The sequence below is a fragment of the Polistes fuscatus genome, unplaced genomic scaffold, assembly GCF_010416935.1.
Source record: "Polistes fuscatus isolate 324 unplaced genomic scaffold, CU_Pfus_HIC Scaffold4, whole genome shotgun sequence".
NCBI classification, from domain to species: domain Eukaryota; kingdom Metazoa; phylum Arthropoda; class Insecta; order Hymenoptera; family Vespidae; genus Polistes; species Polistes fuscatus.
The window spans coordinates 4,974,645-4,989,333 of NW_025113118.1; the positions used below are offsets into that span (position 1 = coordinate 4,974,645).

The 14,689-nt window shown below is 34.6% G+C and overlaps 1 protein-coding gene across 1 annotated transcript in view; it reads left to right on the forward strand.

Moving 5' to 3' along the window:
* The window catches only part of LOC122520880 (max-interacting protein 1-like), a 106,929-nt gene extending 93,427 nt beyond the window's left edge, over positions 1 to 13,502 (forward strand). Inside the window, exons 4-5 of the mRNA XM_043641198.1 lie at positions 11,728 to 11,864; positions 12,276 to 13,502. Coding sequence (XP_043497133.1) covers positions 11,728 to 11,864 — 137 coding nt within the window. The 3' untranslated portion in view covers positions 12,276 to 13,502. The remainder of the gene's footprint in view (positions 1 to 11,727; positions 11,865 to 12,275) is intronic.
* Positions 13,503 to 14,689: the final 1,187 nt, after the last annotated feature.

Here is a 14,689-nt window from a genome sequence, read left to right on the forward strand (position 1 = left end):
GTTGGAAGACGACGTTCAGAGAGTGAACGTAGTGTTGTACGGCCCAGCTGCGTGGTACGATCGAATCGGCGAACCGGAGAACCCCGAGACACGTCGGCAGATGTTGCTGCATAAATTTCCGGTTAATCCTTCACGAGAGAAGGAAGGTCGCGTTCTCCTTGTTTCACTTGCTCCCTAAAATACATAAACCACTAACAATAATATAGATTCGAGATATCGAACATTTTTCGATAGGATAATAATTCGATTATCCCCGTTTCTTATATCCTCAATATTTCCCATAGTGATATCAAATTAATTTTCTTAAGAAATAATTATAATTAATTTCAACGAATTGTTTTATTGTTTATTTATTATTTTTTTTTTTTTCTTCCTTTTTTTACTCTCTCCCAATATTTTCCGCATCGTTTTTATCTATATTCTCCTGTCACTTTCTCTCTATAATATCAGCTACACGAGAAATGATAACACAGTACGCTTTATTCCGCGATTAGGATTATCCGGATAACACTGTTAAATCTTAGCCCGTTACAAACTGCCACTATCATATCCCCTCCCTTTTACTAGCTTTCTCTCTTTTTCCTCTGGGATCTTCTCCGTCAGCATTATCACGAGTTACAGCCATGAGAAAGGAAAAGCTAGCTATCTACCTACTCAACCCTACCCTACCCTACCTTATTTTACCCTACCCTATCTTACCCTACCAACCACTATCCTCCTTTTCTTACTCTATTGCGATACATTTTCGTTATCCTACCGTCAGCAACGCACACTTTCCCACACTTCACTATTCCTCGCTCTCTTTCGCAATAGATATCGCAAAAATAAATAAATTAAATCACGTGAGAAGTACACGTGAGAAGGTCGCAAACAAGCACCACATGGAGTTACACTTTTCCGATAGCCTTATGCGAGAAAGGAAGGAAGGAAGGAAGAGAATGAGTAAGTGAGTGAGTGAGTGAGTGAGTGAGTGGATGAGGAAATGAGTAAGTTGGGGAATAAGCTAGAGGGTTGGCTAAGACGAAAGTAAGGTAGAAGGAGACTCGGCTTTCTAACTTGGACATTGCAGACATTATCTATCTCTGAAGTTCATCCTCCAGCCTGCGGCTGTTGTAGCGCATCGTCGTCGTACTCGAGAAGACGAGAAGAAGGTAGTGGAGGATCAGAGGGAAGAGGAGAGAGAGGAAAGAGAGGGCTGAAAGTGGAGGATGGTCCAGAGAATGGTGGTAGTGGTGGTTGGTGGTGGTGGTGGTGAATGGTCACGCTAATCGTACTCGCCTCGAGATTGGCTTTTAGTACAGAGTAGTTGGCTTTAACGCAAACTTGCTCAACCGAGCGACCACTAGGAAAGCTTTGCTAGCACTAATACATAGGCCAACGATGTTGAGATATTTTATGTAGCCGAAATAGGAGACCTGTTTGTATCTCTGTATCCTCACTAATTTTAATATCTTCTCTCATTATACAAAACTTTTCGTCTCGAGATACAAGAGCATGGATAGATAGATAATTATTCCCGTTTACGCTTAATTGTTCTAATCTAAATTACTACGATATTATAGATTTATTTTTAATTTTCATTTTATCCTTGATAAATATTACTTTTTGACAATAGCGATTATTACGAATTTAATGAATCGCGTGATACATTAACGGGGAACGAGTATTGCTGGTTCTAAGAACCCCAACCATCGTTATACATATTTTAGATTTATCATTGCGATAAGATCACAAGAAAACATTTGGTCTTTCAATGAAATTATTTATAAGATTGTGTATAGGTTGTATGTTTTTTTCTTATTTTTTAATTTTAACGGATAATAATAATGATTAATAATTTTCCGAAAAAACGCTCGATTCGAATTAATATTTAAACATGGATTATTGATTTTGTTGTTGTTGTATAATAATAAAATTAATAAAATCCTCGAGACAATGGGTCTACGTATGAATCATTTTCGTTATTACTTATAATATTATTGTTGTGAGAATTAACGACAAATTTATCAACCACGCGTCTATCTTTTTCCTGACAAATTTTCATTCATTCTATATTATAAAACATCATCATCCCATCGCGTCATTTTTGAAGATAGCAAAGTCGTCGTCGTCGTCGTCATCCCGTTTATCCTTCGTCGAACGAAATTTTCGATGGAAACGCATTTGCTCGTCCAGCGAGCGCATCATCCCGTTATCGATCCGATCGTTAAACCGACCGGAAGTACGTTGGTATCCAATACGAACGCGCGTTAACATCAATACACACACTCACGCACACATATACACGCATACACACGCATGCAGAGAAATACATAGATATTATATTTGACGTTATCGTGTTAAGGCAAGTTTCGAGTTTCTTTTATCGAGTTAAATAACCTAATAGATTGAGGGGGGGGTGGTACGGTTGTCCATCGGGAAGAACAGAGGGGTGGGGGTGGGTCATCGTTAAAAAAAAAGGTCAAAAATGGGATGCATATGAAAAAGATAGAGAAAGAGAGAGAGAGATCAACAACTAAATAAAGAAAAAAATAGTGAAATATAAAGAGAAATGTAGATGTAGTAAATGCGTGTTGTGCTCGTTACTCAACGAAACGAACGAAACGAAACGAAACGAAACCAAACCAAACCAAACCAAACCAAACGAAACGAACGAACGAACGAACGGTGCATCGTGTCGCGGAGAACAATGATGTCCGTTGAGAGGGATGTTGGAAGATAGGAGGCGGGATGAAGAAGGGGAGGACGAGCAGGAGGAGGGGGAGGAGGAGAAGGATAAAAGAAGAAAGAAAAGAATAAAATGTTGTGCCTCGGCGGAGCCGCAATTACCGTGCCGACATACGGTACGCGGAAAGAGTAATAAAACCGAGCTGCTGTTGCTGTTGCTGTTGCTGTTTCTGTTGCTGGTGCTGGTGCTGGTTCTGGTGATGGTGCTGTTGTTGGATGGATAGAAGTACCGACGATGTCGACTATGAGGAAGAAGAGCAAGAGGGAGGATGAAATGGGAGGGTGGGAAGAAGGGGGCAGTTGGTTGGTTGGTTGGTTGGTTGGTTGGTTGGTTCGACGAAGAGACATTACGTGCCGGGAAAGTCGACCTTCTATTTCCTACGAGTTCTTCTTCTTCTTTCTCGATTTGTCCAGCATTATGTTTTTTATTCTCTTAACTTTGTACTCTTTCTTTTTTTTTTTTTTTTTTTTTTTCTTCTTCTTGCTCTTTTTCGTCCAAAGCCTCTTCTGGAATTAGTTTATTTTTTATTTATGCATTTTTTTTTTTTTTTTTTTTAATATTCATACGAAAATAGGAGTTTTTGTTTTTTCTTTTCGCATTGGAATATATAATACAATTTTTCTCTACGTCAAAATGGGAAAAGATCAAATGCGCGGTATGTGGTTTCGATAAAATTTTGCTCGCGGATCGATAGTGTTTCTTTTTTTATGTTATCGAAGAAAGAAGATGAGAAAGAGAGGGAGATTTATTTTCAATATATATTTATCAAGAGAAAAGAATATAAATGATAGATTATAGAAATTGTATTTTTCGATAATACAAAAATATTTAACGTAACAATAATAATAATAATAATAATAATAATAGTAATAGTTGTATATATTTAATATTCAAATAATTTAATAATTGAACAATTGTATAAATAAATTTAACAAATAAATGAATATTTTTAATAATAAATTGACGATATTCAATACGAATTTTCTCTTCTATGTTCGGAAGAGATTAAACGGAAAAAAAAAACAAATGAAAAGAAAAGGCGGGAAATTTGAAAACAAGCGAGTAGTCAGTTCTCTTATCTGTATTACGTCTTACTATACGAGATAATATGAGAGTAAAAAAGAAATAGAATAAAGATCGAGAAGAAAAATAATGAGTCAGAACGAGAGAATATTTGGTCACGTTCCAAATTCAAAGATGACTTTTGGTTTGCTCGAATCAATGATTATATCGTTTCGTATCTATATAACTACGTAAATACACACATGTTTAACACTTAACGAAAAACATCGTCGAAAATCGATGCGAGCTATAAAAATAGTTGTTGTTTCGATTCGTTCGTTTTATTAGCTTACACATTATCCCTAATTTTAACCTGTCACACCCTTTATTTCTCTTTTCATTTATCCATCTATCTATCTATCTATCTATTTATCTATCTATTTATCTACGAGGATGGTTTAAAAATTTTCGAGACTATATAAGACATATAAAAATCAATTTAATCGTAAAGAAGTATTTACTTTGTTAGGCTCAAAACTTTTCAACCCACACGCTTATCTATTTATCTTTCTCTCTCTCTCTCTCTCTCTATTTCTCTTATTCTTTCTCATTCGTCTCTGTATTTTATAAAGAAAATTCACACGATTTATTCCACGAGTTGTTCGATCGTGAGATACTCTCTATTTATTGTTCTTAGAAAACCTTCTTTGTATTTTACTTTTACGACGTACTTGTCCGAAGCAACAACGATTGTTGCGTTTCTTATCGATTTCTCACACTCCTTCGATTTTTCAACGTTCTTTCCTTTTTCAGTAAAAAAAAAAAAACAACTCTCTCTCTCTCTCTCTTATTCTTTTTTTCTTTTTCTTCTTCTTCTTCTTCTTCTCCTCCTTCTCATTCTCCTTCTTTCTCCCCCAGCCCCCCCCCACCTCCCATCTCTTTCGATTTCACACTTAATTTCCGACTTATGAGAGAAACGAAATTCAAACGATCGAAATTTCTTAAAGGAATGAAAATTTCGTGGCTGCAGGTATGTCGTCGCATATGTACGACGTGTTGTAACGCCAAGTATAATGTTAATTATAGTATTTGGCAAAGAACCAATGGCAATCCTTGTACTAACGATCGAAATAGATCTCTGGAGCCGGTTTACTATCTGAAAGTCATACGCACCTACCGATAAATTATGAATATATACGTGAATATAAGATGGAAATGTGATTCTATTAAAATCGTATAACAAGAATTATTTTCCCCTTCCTCCCACCCTACCCTTTTTTTCCTCTTTTTTTTTCTACTATTTTGTAATAAAAATAACGAAGAAAGAATAATTCGAATTAAATTCGCTCTTTTGATGCTTTTACATCTGTTAAATTTCAAAAGAAAATATATATATATATATATAGCGGACATCGTCGAGATAAGAAAAATGGTTTAGTTTTCTCTTAGAAAAACTCACTTTCAAAGAGGGGAGAAAACTCTTTTTCTCCGAGACAGCTCTCGGTCTAAATCTCCCGATAAATCCACGAATTTAGATACCGTGCGAAACGTGATTTTCCTGAGGATAGTAAAAGCAGATATAAGGGTGGTATGTTGCGAGGTATGGGGGTGTGAAAGTACCACTACCTACGCCATCGACTCACCCTTCGTCGAGGATGGAATATGCATAGGAAAATCGGGCCCGGATTCGTCGAGGACTTTTTTCTCATTCTCTCTCTCTCTTTCTCGTAGACGTTAAAGGTGACCTGGAAAATAAATATCCGTGAAATTTTTCAAAACACACATATATATATAATTTTTTTTATTTAATTACAAACAAATAACACTTCATCGTATCAAATCGTTTTTATTGTGGTCTAAATCAAAATTAAAAAAAAATAAATTTATTAGTTATTTCATACCACATTATTTTAAACTAAATATTAATTCAATGTAATTTTATATCAATAATATAAATTAATAAAATATTATATCAATGTAATATTATAATATAAATTATATAAATTAATAAAATATTGTGGGATGCGAGCACCTCCAGGCCAAACACTTAAGTAGGCGTTCGTGAGGAGATTGGACGGTGGGCCCTGGATAGCTCAATTGGTTAAAGAGCAGTCGCCCGGAAAGCGGAAGATCCGGGTTCGAGTCCCGGTCGTCCAGTCTGTCCAACGGCCCAATTTTTTCACGAATCCTACAATATTATATCAATGTAATATTATAATATAAATTATATAAATTATAAAATATTATATCAATGTAATTTCCACGATATTGTCAAAAATGAATCGTTAAATAGTGTTTGTTATTTCAATATTATATAGAATTCATTTAATATTCAAATGTAATCCTTTAAATATTATATCTCGAAACAAGAAGTATACGACTTTGACCACTTTCATAATTATGAGCACAAATAATAATTTACGTACAATCGCGATGTACAAAATTTGTCATTTTTCATTTTTCGAAAGAAAAAACCTAAGGTGTGAGTACATTTAAAAAAGAAAGAAGAAGAAGGGAGGAGGGAGAAGAAACGTTTAAATAAATATCATCAACGATATCGTTTCATTCACATTACCGAACATATTTCCGCGATAGTTTCCCCCTTCTGTTCCCACCCCTCCCTTTTTCTCTCTGCTCCTTTAAACTTACGAACATCGACTTAATCAAAACATATTTGATAGTATCCTATAAAATCTTAGCGGGGCGGTGGCATATACGAAACAACACGACGCAACACACAACACTTCTCGATAAAGTAATATTGCAGAAGCAAAAGCTCGCGGTAGCTAGGGCATGGTAGAGAGAAATATCGGGTAGAGAAATTTTCGAGGGAAAACTCACAGTTGTATGGGCAAGTCGTTCGATAAACAACAATTCAAGTCTAAAGCCCTGGATAGCGATAGTCTAAAACGCGAAAACCTCTTAGCGGCGCTTAATTGCCATGGAATATACGTGTGAGAGAGAGAGAGAGAGAGAGATAGAGAAAGAAAATCATGTTGGAATACTATCGTGATGTAGAAAAGAGAAAGAGATAGAAATAAAGAGAGAGAGAGAGAGAGAGAGAGAGAGAAGGAAAGAGCCACGGAGATTGCCGGGACCAGTCTTGAATTTGCATACAAACGAGTCTGGGATTTCATTCGTATCGCACGCGTGTGTTTCCAACGTTATAAACATTTCGTTGCAGCTCGATAGCACCGAGGCTTCGGAACCACGTACCGATGAAGAGAATCCGAGAGAGAGAGAGAGAGAGAGAAATAGATTGAAACAAGAAGAAAATGATGATAGTAGAATTTTCAAATGAAATAGGATTGAAATCTAATTCTATCGACGTTTATGAATCGTATATTATTGTAAGAGATAAATGATCGATGATAAACTTGTAATAAATATTTCAATTTGTCGAATCTACGAGAAGGAATTAGATGCTGTTGCATAGGTAAGGTTCCACGATCAAGGTCACCGATGTATTTCTGGATCTATATTTTAAGAATGATGGAGAAGAGAAAGAAGAAGAAGAAGAGAGAATGAAAAATATAGTTCGATCGGAAATAACACGAGTACGGTAATAATTTATCGACTACGACATAGATAAAGATATATACATACAATTGTATATACAACTAGATCCGTATATATATATTTCAAGCTATTATATATGTATACATTTCCCAGACAAAATTCTCCCCTAAAGTTTTGTCAGGATTTTTTTTTTCTTTTGAGAGTTGTGTCACGGTTGCGTCAGACATTTTTAAGGGATTTTTTCCAGGATTTTCTTCGGTATCTCGTCAGGGCTTTTTTGTCCAGGATTTTGTCAAAATGAAACGAGTATTTAATTTCGAGCAGTCGTGGGATATGTTGCAAGGGGTTCGACGTAAAATGAAGGGGGATAACGTAATTTATTTTTCCAAAAGATACGAATTGTAACTAACTGTTACTTCCATCTGCCCTTACGACGTGGAAGTTGGAAAGATTAAGTTCTTATTGTCAGGCAGTTGCAAATGCGCGTACACGTGTGTGTGCATGCACGTTACGAAAAATGTAGATCATTTCATGACCGGTACGTATTACCGTACACCTGTCGTGATTTGTTTCGCTTACGGATAACTTGAGATCTTATTTTTTTCCTTCCTTTTGTGTGCTATAAACGCACTCTACTGAAACACATTTTATAGATTAATCAAAACCTAATGGACATTATTATATAAATTGATCGGACAATGTACTAAAAACCTTCTCAAAATATACACAACGATCGTAATATATTATACAACTATCTTACATGCACGATATTTGTTATTTGTTTATGTTATTTTTTAACGAATTATATGCAATATAGAAAAACATATTAGTAATGAGGAATAACAGAAGAATGTATCGTATATTAGCCTATAAAAATAACATTTAATGCAGAATATTATATTGTCCGTGTGGTAAAACTTTAATTAACAAAATATATGATTTAATAATATATTAAATGTACTCATATAAATAATCTCAATTATTTCGAAAGAATTTGTTTTACTTTTAGTTTTGCACCGATATTTGAGTAAGGAACACGTATTCTTTTACAATTTTCGATAAAGCAACCTTTGTTTAAAATATTCTAGAAAGTATAATTTTGTATACTTTAATAAAAAATAAATTAAAAAAAATAAATAATTTATTAAAAATTTAATAAATCAAAATCCTTTAATAAAATGTCGGCGTCAGGGTTGCGTTAGAATTTGTTATACATGTATGCTACGAATATATATATCGTATATGCATGTATGTATTGATAAATGCATAAAAAGAGTAAGAGAGAATGATACGGTGAGAAAACTCATTTCGTTTTCGCAAATGGACCCCTGGTTCTTCATGTTCGACGAAAAGATACGATAAACGATGGACGGGCCACGCGTATTACGTTCGACGTTGATATAACGTTGTTTTCCTTTGGCGAATCGACAAGGAGCAAAACCGTGCAATACCTGCATACACACACATACACACACACACACAAACACACATATATATATACACGTTTATATTCTATCCGTGTATCTCTTCTCTCTCTCTTTCTTTCTTTCAGGCGCACGCTGTTTTGACGGGCACCGTCGGACCGGTGGAATATATTTTTAACGAACTTCGAAAGATTATTTTTAACCACTGACATACTTTAACTCTCGTACGTGTACGATGAAAAACGCGAAAGAAGCGAAAAGGAACGTATAAGGGGAGGGTGGTGGGGAGGGTGGATCAGAGGGGTAAATACTTGCAAGTAATACAAACTTATCGCGATAGTGTGAATAAAGGATGAATTATTAGAATAAGTCTTATACGTTCTTCCACTTTTCTCGTTTATTTGTCTTATATTTTATCTTTATTTAACGTTCCTTCTTTTCTGCTTCGAAAGAGAGAATGAATAATAAAAAAAAAAGAATAAAACAAAAGAGAATGGAAAATAGGAGAAAGTAATAAATCAGATAATTATAATCAAACGCGATTTTAGAATTATTCATTAGGACATTATTATTACCCGTTATCGCGGTATCCGAGAGATAAAATGAAAATGAATAATAATAATAATAATAATAATAATAATAATAAAATAATTTAGTAGCAAGAGGGAGAGGGCCACAGTCCTCGGAGTAAAAATCGATGACGTACTTACTCCTATTTCAGCCCTCTGGCTACGAACGGGGTGCATAGAAAGAGAAAGAGTGAGAAGGAGGGGGTAAGAAAAAGAGAGAAAGAGAGAGAAGAACTTTCTCGCGCGTACGATAAAATCTTTCCAATAATTTATACTGGTCGCGCCCTGAACGAAGTCGGCGACAACGATGGCCAAACGCGACAATGGGACACAGTACATAAATATGTACTTATGTACATTCGTATATAAAGTATATAAATGATACGTAATACACTAACCGCAAAAAGTTTCAAATCGGTTCGATAATTTCCATCAAAAAAAAAAAAAGAAAAGAAACTATTACACCGATAAATTTGTAAAAACTGTTCGTATCTTTTTTGTTAGTGTCAAATATTATCCGAAAAATCGTATTACGTTTTAAGAAATATCAACATTTTGCTTATGTTAATAAAAATGTTCTTGCATAACTTTGTACACCAACGATACAAGGCAGACAACGATCCAAACGAACGTTTCCTATTGGGTGGGTTTTCAAAATATGAAAATTAAAAATTCATTGTCAGGATACTTGGAATATGTCGAGCTAAAAAATAATGACGTTATTTATTTTTTCGTCTCGGATGAAAGAAACAAAATACTCGCTGACCCTTCTTGACGCCAACAATATATATATAATACAAAAACGTAAAACGTGGGTATAACTCATTAATTTTGTTGATTTTCGATGACAAGGAAAAATGTTCTCGTTTGGTTACTCCTCTTAGTGCGTTTATTTTTTTTTTTTTTTCTTATAAATGTCGTTTCTCTGAATATGTGTATACCTGGACAAATCCAAACTTTTGGCTAATAGTGTACCACAAAGGTTGGCGAAGAAAGCACACCTTTGCGACGCGTGGGTGCCGTAGGGCCAAAGAAGAAGAAGAAGAAGAGAAAGAGAAAAAAAAGAAAGAAAGAAAGGAAGAAAGAAAGAAATATAGGTGGTTATAATTTACAGAGGCGAAAGTTTGCCTCAGCGATGTTTTACCAAAGAGCATCGTGCAAACCCGAAGGCTCTTTCTCTTATCTCTCCTCTCTTCTTCGTTTTCTATCTATCTTTCTATCTACCTATTTATCTATTATCTCTTTTCTTCTTTTATAAGTCTTAAAAGATTATTTTAAAAACCTTACAAAAGAATGACATTTGTTTGAATCATTCTTCATCAATGTATCCATCCGCTCGTACTTGATATTTCATTCTTGTTTTAGTTTTTTTTTATTCTCCTACTTGTATTTAAAAGTAACGGTTAAACTCTTTCGTTTATTTCCATATTGTAATTAATAATTATTTTAATACTCTAATGCAGTTTCTTTACATTTCAGCTTGATTTAACACATATGTACTAGTTTAAACATTAATCATTTTAACATCGAATCATTCATTCGATAATAGATTACTCGTAGATTATATTCTATTCTTCATTTTGTCGTCGAGTCATTTTGACGTTTTTGTGTTTTGCGTCAAACTTTTTTCATTTATTTCAGAGAATGTGTCTTACAATTTAGAAATCACATTTTTGCGAATCATTCGTCAATAATTTTTTTTCTGTATTTTTTTTTCTTTTCACCTTACATATTATTGCGAGTAATTTATTGATATACATTTACAAAATTTGTAATAAATTTTTCTAATTTCCTTTGACATTTTAAAACGGATAAATATTTATATAACTGATATGAGATATTGAGTTTATTCGCGAGTAGCATTTTTATCTTATATTGATAAAGGAAAAGGGCAACTTATTTGTCCTTGAAAAATACATATGAAAAGAAATAAAAAGAGAGAAAGTAAGAAAGAAAGAAAGAAAAAAAGAAAGAAGAAGAACAAACGTTTATATTCCGGGGAATAAAAAAAAAAGAAAAAGAGGAAAAGAAATGTAGTCAGGACATTGTGTGTTCCTTATAGAACGAACGAGTCGATCGTTTGAAATACCGAAGGATATTTTGTGTATATACAGAGAGAGAGAGAGAGCAGTAGCAGCAACGAAATCTCAGATAAAAAGCAGAGTCAGTTTGGTTTCTCAGATATACTTTGTGTCTACTCACTGTTGAACGTATATATTCGTTGCCCTAAGGCTAACAATAGGGAGTAAGAAGATTTTATATATCAAAAGAATACAGCAGGTGTTCACGTTCATTTCGAGTACATTGGAATATTTTTGAGACTGACGTTACATACACACACATACATATATATATGTATAATACACATACGCTTGATATATTTTATCAATTAATCTGTGTTTTATTTTTCCTTTGTCATCGTTTGGAATATATCTTTCGATTATAATAACATCTAATATTTTGAATGTTTGTCTTTATTTTATAGATGAAGTGGACGTGATTGGCTATACCAGTAACCAGTCAGATACCGATGACCACAGCAGCGTACAAAGTAGCAGCGACAGTGGCGTCGCGATGTCTACATCCAGGCTGACCCTTTCTGAAATGATGGACAATCTTTAGGTATATATATATGTTCATAGATATTTTTCTATTCCAAAAGACGACTAATTAAATCTATCGAAAAGTTTTGCGTTCTCCTAACCTAACTTCGATATCTTACTTTTTCTTTAACACTTCATTATAATTATTTTCCCTTATTATTTCCCCCTTCCCATGAAAAAAATTAATTTAATAATTCGGATTGGTATAAACGTTGATTATTGATTATTTGATCTAACATAGAGGATACACATTAATAAAATCTTTCTATCAATTATCCGATTCACGAGATTTAATAATCTCGTAATAAAGATAAATCTAGGAAAAAAAGAAATAAATAATAATAATAATAAAGAATATCTCTAAAAAAAAAAAACTAGGAAAAATGAATAAATTTTCTTACGTTCTCCGTTCTCCTTTGATTATTTTCAGATAAAGAGGTGGCGCGGTGGCGGAGGAAAAAAGTGGAAAAGAAGTGTTTGAGAGAACGAGAGAGAGGAAGCAAAGAAAGGAGAGAAAATATAGAAGAAGAAGAAGAATAATAATAATAATAAAGAAGAAATAAGAGAAAAGGTGGAAATGGAACCGAAGGGTGAAGATAATAAAGAAATCAAAGAATCTAAAATAGGAAAAAAACGTAGAACAGATAAAAAGGAGGATGAGAGTGTTGAAGAGGAAAACAAAACAAAAAAAGAAGAAAAGAGCTGCGAAGATGTTGAGCAAAAAAGGAAATACGGTGGAAAATCCTTCGGGGTGTTAACGGGAGATTGACGGCGTGCGAAGTATCGGTGCAAAAGTACACACATACACACACGCGACATACACACAGAGACACACACGTATACACATTTATATACCTGGGCAAAAGAAAACACGCGTGTTCGATTATTCTTTATCGAATATTTTGGGATTCACGTATAACATAAATTTGGTCGAAGATTGTCCAATTGTGAGAGCGCGTGTTTCATATACATATTTTACGTGTATGTTACAAGAAGAAGAAGAAGAAAAAGAAGAAGAACAACAAAAATGACTGCTGGTGTCCCTGCAGTCGTAAAAAAACGGTAGAAATAGGCAAAACGAAGAAAAGTGTGTAGGGATGAGAGAGAAGAAGGGGTTAAGAAAAAGATAGATAATTTCTGTGGAAAGCAAAGAAGAGTAAGGAATAAGATAAAAACGAAAGAGAAAAGGAGAAAAAAAGGAAGAAGAAAGGTTGCTGATAAAAAGAAGGAAAAGGACCATTCTTGTCTTTTGGAAGAACTAGTTTCAAGAAAACTACTAGAAGGAGAAGAAGAAAAAGAAGAAGAAGAAGAAGGCTGGCTTTTCTTTAAGTGCGAGCGAAGATTGCGCCGAGTAAATGTTTCGTGGGGGTGACAAGAAAAAGAAAGAAAGAAAGAAAGAGAAAGAAAAAGAAAAGAAAGAGAGAGAGAGAGAGAGAGGAGAGAATTGGATAGTGAAAAGACTCGAGTGTGTTACGTAGGAGAAAGAGCGAGAGAGAAAATGTTGTTTTGTGGTGGAGTGTAAATTATCGAGCGAAATGAAGTATTGTACATATTTTTAAGAGAGCGAGAGAGAATAGACAGAGAGAATGGGGTTTTTTGAGATGTTTGATTGAGATAGGTGAAGAAAGAGAGAAAGAAAGAAAGAGGATGAGAGAAAGAGAGAGAGAGAGAGAAAGTAAGAAAGTGTGTGTATGAACAAAGGAAATAATAATGAATAAAAAAAATAACAAAATCCGGTGTAACGAATCGATAAGCGCGAGTCGAAGGTGATGTTTATCTTACGTTAGATTAAAAGGCGGGCGGGAGGGTGGTAGGTAGGTGGAAAAAAAAAGAAAAACAAAAATAATAAAAAAAACGAAGAAAGAATAATGAATTAGCGAAAGGGGGTGGGGGAGGGGGGCAAAGGAAAAAAAAAGATAGAAAGTTAACCGATAACAACGGCGCCAGTTCGTCGTAGGAGGAGAAGAAGTGATGAACAGGGGGAAGTGGGGTGGAGGAGGAAAGGAGGACGTAGAGATAGTTGCGATCGTTTCTCTTCGCTCTTAGCTTCTGCTCGTCCACGTGACATCATATTTGTTTTCTTCCGTCGTTGGTCCGTTTTTTTTCTTTTTCCCGTTCTCTCATTGGTCTCATCTTTTTTTTTTCTTTCTTTAGTGAAAAATGAATCGACGAGGCGAGGAGAATAATAATAATATAATAATATTTTTTCTTCGTTTCTCTAACCGAATTTAAGAAGAAGAAGAAGAAGAAGAAAAAGAGAAGGAAAAAAACCAAAAAATCGACTAGGACAACTTCTAGCGCATTTAGGGAGGGTGGGGAGGGGTTAGGGAGGGAATAGCAGTTTAAATTCGGCAGGGGTGTACGCTTCTTCACGTAAATTTCAATCGGTTTTTAAAACGATCGATGATGCTTCGTCTAGAGAGAGAGTGAGAGAGAGAGAGAGAGAGAGAGAGAGAAAGAGTTTAGTTTAGTTTAGTTTAGTTAATTTAGTTTAGTTTACTTTAGTTTAGTTTAATTTAGTTATTCGTAACTTTATAAGTAATAGATCATGGTTTTTCTTCTTGGAACGAAGCATAGATCGTTCGTTTTGTCCGCTTGCGTCGAAGAGGAGAAGTAGGGGGAGGGGGTAGGAGAAGTAAGAGGAAGATCGGAAGGGGGCTACGTGATAATTCTCGGACTCCTCTCGTTAAAGATAAATGGTAAAGAGAAAAGGGATTAGAAAAAGGAATAGAAAAAAGAACAAAAAAAACAAATTAAACGTGTGGTATATGGTGTATTATGGGGCCCCTCTGCTGTGTGTGGCCGATCAGAGAGACGAGAAAGTACCCATTCTAACCTATTGGT